Source organism: Diospyros lotus, chromosome 10 (genome assembly GCF_014633365.1).
Source record: "Diospyros lotus cultivar Yz01 chromosome 10, ASM1463336v1, whole genome shotgun sequence".
Lineage (NCBI taxonomy): Eukaryota > Viridiplantae > Streptophyta > Magnoliopsida > Ericales > Ebenaceae > Diospyros > Diospyros lotus.
This window is the reverse complement of record NC_068347.1, coordinates 336,352-344,184: the sequence shown is the minus strand read 5'-3', so window position 1 is coordinate 344,184 and position 7,833 is coordinate 336,352. Positions and strand designations below refer to the sequence as shown.

At 37.2% G+C, this 7,833-nt stretch overlaps 1 protein-coding gene across 3 annotated transcripts in view; it reads left to right on the top strand.

Moving 5' to 3' along the window:
* Positions 1 to 1,289: 1,289 nt before the first annotated feature.
* The window catches only part of LOC127811011 (uncharacterized), a 38,715-nt gene continuing 32,171 nt past the window's right edge, over positions 1,290 to 7,833 (top strand). The window contains exons 1-2 of one of the 3 annotated variants that reach the window (XM_052350689.1): positions 1,290 to 1,485; positions 2,330 to 2,402. In XM_052350689.1, the coding sequence (XP_052206649.1) occupies positions 1,355 to 1,485; positions 2,330 to 2,402 (204 nt within the window). In that variant the 5' untranslated portion in view covers positions 1,290 to 1,354. Of the gene's footprint in view, positions 1,486 to 2,329; positions 2,424 to 7,833 lie in introns of all 3 variants that reach the window. The other 2 variants (XM_052350688.1, XM_052350690.1) reach the window with 2 other exon arrangements.

Sequence of the window (7,833 nt, the reverse complement as noted above, 5' to 3'; positions counted from 1 at the left end):
ACACATTTACTTTGTAACATTCTGCTAACATGGTGGAATCATATGTGTAGTGTATCCAAATGGGATGGCAACTGCATATTAGGTCCTCAAGGGTCCGCCGCCCGTTGTATGGGGCCATACTTAACATATTAGGTCTTAAGTTCCTATAGACAAAAAGCATCAATACTACAACGCTATATCGGAATTGTTTTTAAATTTATTATTACTTAAAAATAAATATAAACTACCACTCAATCCAAATTATTAACCCCCCATACTACTATTGTAGGGAATTTCTCCCCCATCCCCATGTCGCATTTTCATTCTTGTTTCTATACTTCGAATCCCGAGACTCCCCTTCTTCACTTGAATGATAAAACGGAAGATTGATTGTACCACTTAACATTATATAACCTTTTTGGGGATACTATCTGAGGCTGGTTCAAAAAATATTGAGACTATTTTATACTATTAAATTGAATAATTTTATTTTTCCTTACATAATAAATTATATCACTTTAGTGAGATTAATTTTCTTACATCTTTGGACCATTTTGCCCCAAATATAAAATCAAATTTTCTCACTTGGTCATTGAGAATGATTGTTCACCTCTCTTATAGGGCGACAATTTTTGCCATGATTGAAAGTTTTCGTTAGTTACCATTCTCCTAAATCACTATCATTTTTTTTCTTATTTTGTTTTCTTTCTCCTTTTCCATTTACTCAAACACTACGTTGCCAAATTAAAAAATATAAAAAGATAAAGTGCATTTGTACTTCTCAAATTTCACATCGTCAAAATTGTGAAGTTGAATTTTACTTTAAAAAATATTAAACGCGTTTGAGTTAAAAATGAAGAAAAATTGTCTAAATACCATGGCTATTGCATTTGGAAGCAAACACACTTTACCTCGCTTCTAAATACAATGCCAAACAAATTTAAAAATAAACATTATAGTAATAATAGTATGATAAAGTTATTAATGTCACGTGTGATTATATTATTTTAGATAAATTTTTATTTCACATGTGGTTAGAACGAAATATGGTATTTTGGTAAATAAATAATTTATAAAAATTCCAAACTTCATTTATGGTTTTAAAAACAAATTGATAAAATCTAAAATACTTTTATTGAATGTTTTTATTTTAATGGTGACCAAGAAGATAATTGGCTGAAAAGAGTGAGGGCGTGGACTGAAAGTTGTTGGAATGCGTGGGGCCAAAGTGCGATCGGATATAAATACAGGGGCCCAGAAGAAGAATGCGTCCAGCCCTTTCATATGTGTATATATATATACACACACGCGGTGGGCGAACAAACAGAGATTACGGTCTCTGCGAGGTTTGGAAGAAGGAACATTTCACCAATAAATGGAGGAAGAAATGTGGAAGAGGGAAGTGGAGGTGGTGGAGTCGTCGGAAGAGGAACTACGAAGGCGAAGGCTTGAAGAGGAGGCCCTGGAAGTCAAATCTCTCAGGCGTATTATCAGCGCTTATCTCAAGTATGTTTTTACGCATACATCTTTGCCGTTTATACGCCGCTCCACTCTCTTAGGCTTACCCATTCCTTCTTCAGGCTTTTAGTTGTTTAGTTATTGGTCGGATCGAAGTTTCCAACTTACATAGTTGATCACTTAGGAGTTTTACTTCCAACCAGAGTGGTCTATTCCTCTGTTGATTGGGTTTAAGAATCGAAGGCTGCATTTCTGTGATTTTCGTAACTTGTTTGAAGGTTTAGCTTACTTCAACTATGTGATAAATAATTGTTCTTTCTTAGACCCTATTGCAAGAAGGTTTTATTTTTATTTTTCTTTTCTCAATTCTTATTCTTGCTTTTATGTGTTGTGTCTATACGCCCATGGCACTTCACCATGGAGCAATACAGGAAAAAAAAAAAAAAAAGAGAAAGAGAAGGGGATTAAACCCATCAGTCACAATTGGAGCCACTATAACAAAATCTTTTGCGCAGGACATACATTAACTTCTGTAAAGTGTGATCCAATAACTATGTTTGTTGAATATTTTCATCCCCTAATTATAAAAGTTCTGTTTTTTCCTCCATTCTTTTGCTTGCTTTCATTGGTTTTCTAAATTTGTTTTAAGTTCTTGCGCTAGCTTCACGTGGTGCTTTAATTCCTAACATACCATCTGATGAGGTCAGTGCTTTATAATTGAATGTTAGGATAAATAGTTTTAATACTTTGTACGATTATTTAATTTAGTGTATAATTTATTTGTTGAATTTGAGGCTTGATTATGCCTGAAACCATTAGTATTGCCAAGATTATATGGACAAAATGGTATTTCGAATCCTATTCCCTAATCATTTAAAAACATATCTCACAGCTATCCTGATGCTGCAGAGGAGGATGTCAAACGTTATGAAAAATCTTTCCGAAGGCTTCCACCTGCCCACAAGGTGTTCTATTTTCCATATTGGGTAACTGGTTTGGTCATAACTGAAACATTTGATATGGGATAAAATAAAATCCAGCCCTACTGTTAAGGGCTAGTCTGGTTATCTGATATATTGCTGTTATGTTTATTCTTAAATGAACCAGTTGCCACACAGGCTTATTTGGTTATCACCTATGTCTTGTTATTGTGTTGTATTTTTACTGTTAGTTCTGATGCTTGATTCTATTTAATATTATCTTGATATCAAAATTTGTTACTATATCTGTATATCATGGAATATTGAGAAATTTGCAGTAAAGGTATGGAACTGCAGTGAACTTAAAAATTCACCTACTATATGTGGCTTATTGTGCAAGTTTAACTTATCAAAGAATAAAGGAATATTGATTCCCCAGCACTTTAAATACACTAGTCATCAATCCTGGTTATGTATTGAGGTTGGTTGTGAAGATGTATGGTATACTGATTAGTCATGTGCTTATTTCATGGCCTTCTATCATTTTTCTAGATTTTCTGTTTCTGTTTGAAAAGGCCTTTAAGGTTTTTCTTGTTAACTCTCCCAAAGGTTCATGGTGTTTTTCCAGTCATTGATTTTGGTTTCCTATTTTGTTCTTACTTGCTTCTCTCTTCCTCTCTGACCTTAAATTCTTGGCATTTTCCTTTCTGTTTCTTGTTCTTTATATTCATTCTTCTCCTATCACTAATATCTCCTCAGTCTTGCAATTCTATTTCACTTGTTTGTTTTGCATTTGTCCTACCAAGTCTTAGACACTCCCATTGCATCAAATTTTCAGTCACAACATTGTTTGACTTATCTGCGTAGTATTTTTTTATATCTCCCATGCATTGTACTCTATAACAACAACAATCACAAATCTTAATCCCACTAAGTGGGAGTGGTTCCATGAGTTTTGGATCCCAACCATCTTTATCTATGGCCATATCCTTTTAAGGTGATTATATCCCATGTCACGTTTAAGGACTTTTCACTAAGTTTCCTTTTGCCTCTCTCCTCCTTTTGCTACAAACTTCCTCTATTTTATTTTTTTGTCTCACATACATGTTTATCACTGTTTTGCTTACATGCCCAAATCATCTTAATTGTGTCTCTTGCATCTTATCTTCATTGCATGTCACTCGACTCACTCCAATTTTATTACATATAATCTCATTTTTTATTTTCTCTTTTTTGCATACATTATACCTTCTTGTGCTAAATTTCTCTCTAAAGTCTTCAGAAAAACATGAAGTTAGTTCTGGCAATATTACATGGGTATTATTATGAGGAGCACTAATTCTATGACCCTTGTGAATTGCATCTCATTTACAAACTAATAAGAAAAACTGGAGTAAGTTAAAATATTTTTGTGAGATAATTATGGTCTTTGTTTGTGTGGATGACTCTAGCTATTGGTATAAGAATTTTTGTTGTTTGTTTGCATCAAGTTTAGCCCTTGAAGAAATCAGTGGAGTCCAAGTTAGTTTCAAGCTGCAGATTAGTTAGTTAGGGTGTGTTCTAATGGTAACTTGTGCATAAGGGTATATTAGGTATTGTAATGTCTTTTATATTCCTTGTATGGTCCGCCCCATATGTCTGTAAATATAAGGCAGGGGGCAGTCGCTTGAGGTATCATTCTGATAGTATACGAGTGCTTGTGATGCGGTCACCAATCAAGACCCGGCCCAAAGCCAACCCGACCACGCCGGAACAATATTTTAATACTTCTTAAGTTTTAGAATTCTACTTGGTTTAGGATTCTACTTTATGTTATTTTAATACTTCTTAAGTTTTTAGAATTCTACTTGATTTAGGATTCTACTTCATGTTGGATTATGATTTATTTCTATTAGGATTCTAGTTGGATTTTGTTTTCCAAATATTAGATGGATTTGGATTAGCCAAATACTATAAATATGTCTAGGATCTAGAGTTTGTAATCAAGTTTTTCTTAATCAAATTTCAGCAACCTGTTTGGGTTTTCTTAGCAAAACAGTCTTGTTTTTGCGTCTTCTTGAAAGCCAAGCTTCGGCCATTGAAGTTTGCTCTTTCAAGGGTTTATTTTGGTGTGTTTTCTTCACACTCGCGCTACACGCTGCGTCAGCTTATGATTGAGAGAAAAGTCTAGAGAGAGATAGCCTTTGTAATCTCGGTTTTCATTTGTACTCGTGAGGGATTCTTGTACTGATGTAGGATCATCTTTAGATGATTTAAACTAGGATATATCGTTGTGTCTTCTTGTGGTTTGCGTATCTTTAATCTGTCATTTAATTCTATTCTTATTCTGTTTCTGTTTTTGATTTAATTCTGTGTGTGTGGGATTGAATTCGGCTAAGATTGAGTGCATTCCAGTGCTCCCAATTCAACAATTGTGTAGAGGGGTAGCATAAACAAGAATAAAGGGTGTGAAAGAGGGATAAAATACAAAGCTAAAATAATAGAATAGGGGAAGGGCCAAAGACTATTTTGTTACTATGGACATTGGATTAATGTGTTTGTGAATTTAGTGATAAGTGGGTTTATTTCTTGGTATGGAAGGCCCCCCTCCCCCCCCCAAAAAAAAAACCCATAAAAAAAAAAGAGAGTAACCCAATCCTCTTAGGAGATGATTCTTGCCAAGGAATAATCCTCACCCGTATTGGTTTGGACTATCTGTCAATACCTTCTCCCACCCAATTGACATCTATATATTTCCCACAATCAGTCTGGTTGTGTCTGTGATCTCAATATAATATACTGTGATCAAGGGCATCTTCTACATCCTAGTGATTGTCACAAGGTGAATCTAGAAATTGACTTACTGCACTTACAGTGAATGTGATATCAGGATGGGTGACTGTGAGGTAATTAAGGTTGCCAACGAATCAATAGTAGTGTCCAGGTCAAGCATAGGCTCTCTCGTTTCAGAAACAATTTGATATTCATAATTTGATATTCATATCCATAGCGGTATTTATAGGCTTACATCCAAGCATCCTTGTCTCCTCAAGCTAAGAGTGATAAAATATAGAATGATCAACTGCACTTTGAGTTTACCCAAGCTCCAGAACAACTGAACTAAATCTACCAAACCAAGCTTGAAGAGACTGCTTTAGGTCATATAAGGATTTTCAAGGCAACGCACTAGCCCATTCTCCCCTTGAGCAACAAAATCAGGAGGTTGCTCAGTAGACACTATCAAGCCCTTGAATTAGTGCTTGCAATTTGGTAGTATATGAACGTAAGATTGATAGAGAGAGAGAACAAAAAGAAAAGGAGGGGGAAAGAGAGAATCAAAAGAGAGGAATTGATTATTCACTTCAACGATACCTCTCTAAGTGCCGTAGGTCCCTGTTTATAGGACCTCTAGCTATATCAACAATCTCCTAACTACCTCAACGACTTCCGTTAGCCGTTCAAATAGTTGTAATACTCCTGGATTTCCTCATTTAAACCCTAACATTTTACAATATTACACACTACTCCGTAGGGTCGTGACAAATCCCTACCCTTTCAAACAATTCTTGTCCTCAAGAATTCAAAGAAGGCCTACAGCTCGGGGAAACTGCTTCAGGAGATCTGGGAGATACTCCCATGTAGTGTTGTCCGGTGGTAAATGAGACCACTACACTCTCACTTGAACTAGAGGTAGCTGCCCTTGGTATAGTACCTGTTTCTCCTCTTCCTCTTTTGCATTAGGGGTAAGTCCTGTCTAGCAGAAACAACCACTCCTTTCGCCATGTTGAGCAAGGAGACATGGAATATCGGATGTTGATTCACTCCTTCAGGTAGTTGCAACCTGTACGCCATTAGATGTACCTTGGCCACACACAATTGGATAAGGTCCAAAATACTTTGGACTGTGCTTAGAAATTGGTAGAGAAGTATAGGGCTGCCGTAAGAACTGTCGTACCTTGAGGTAGACCATATCATCTACCTCAAAAGTCCTCTCACTGCGTCTTCTGTCTACTACCTGTTTCATCTGGTTACGAGCAGTAACTAATTCTCTTTTTAGGACCTTTAGTAGCTGTTGTCTTTGTTGAAAGTAGTGCTCCACATTAGCCATAGTAGGTTGAGACCTTGATAGTGCGAGCAGTAAAGTAGGTCTATATCCAAACATAGCTTCGAAAGGACTTCTTTTGATGGCACTGTGATAGGTGGAATTATACCACCATTGGGCTGACGGTAGCCATTTGTTCCAACTCTTGGGGTGGTTGAAGCACATACACCGCAAATACGCTTCCAAACACTAGTTTACTTGTTCCATTTGGCGATCCGTTTGAGGGTGGTAGGCCGTTGACATACATAACCCCACTCATAGCTTCTTGAATAACTCCTGCCAGAATGAACTTGTGAAAACCTTATCTCTATTCGAAACAATGGTTTTAGGGATACCATGGATGCTGGCCACTCTATCTAAAAATGTCTTGGCCACTTCTCGGGTCGTAAATGGATGGGATAAGCTGAGGAAATGCCCAAACTTAGTCAGGTGATCGACTATCACCATAATCACATCTTTACCTTTTGATCTAGGGAGGCCCTCTACAAAGTCCATAGAAATGCCTTCCCACGCTTGCCAAGGGGTTGTAATAAACCAGGATAGGCCACCTGCTTGTGTTGACGTTGCTGGCATACTGCACATGCCGTTACAAACTTCAATACTTCTGTTTTCTGCCTCGGCCAAAAGAATAATTGCTTTACCTTTTGATAAGTGGCACGAATTCCTGAATGACCACCTATTGGAGAGCAATGGAGAGTTTTAAGAATTTTCACTTTTAGAGTAGTGTCATCTCCCACCACCAATCGACTTTTGTATCTCACCAACCCGTTAGTCAATGTATAATCAGGGACTGCAGTAGGATTAACCACCAGTTGCGCTAAAATCTCCCTGAGCCACTTAGTTTTCTCATAGCTTTCTTCCAACTCCTTCATCCACTCTGGCAGTACAGCTATAATAGACTGACATGCTACGTTCTCATCTCGTCTTGAGAGGGCATCGGCCACCACGTTCTTCTTACCCTTTCAATATTGAATAGTAAAATACAGACCCATAAGTTTAGAAACTCCCTTTCGTTGGAGATGTGTGCGCAACTTCTGTTGAGCTAAAAATTGCAAGCTCTCGCGGTCCGTTTTGATCACAAATGGACTCCCCTCTAGATAATGACGCCACTTATCAATAGCTCTTAGCATTGCCAATAGTTCTTTGTCATAAACACTTAAGCCCAAGTGTTTTTGGGAAAGGGCTTGGCTTATAAAGGCCAAGGGCCGCCCTTCTTGTACCCATCTGTCTCCACTGCAAAAGACTTGGAAAAATCTGATAAAGCAAGGATTGGGGCCATAGACATAGCTTTCTTGAGGGCAATGAAAGCTGCTTTTGCCCTAGGATTCCATTGAAATCCCTCCTCCTTGAGTAGCTTAGTAAGTGGCTTGCTAATCATACCATAGTGTTGAACAA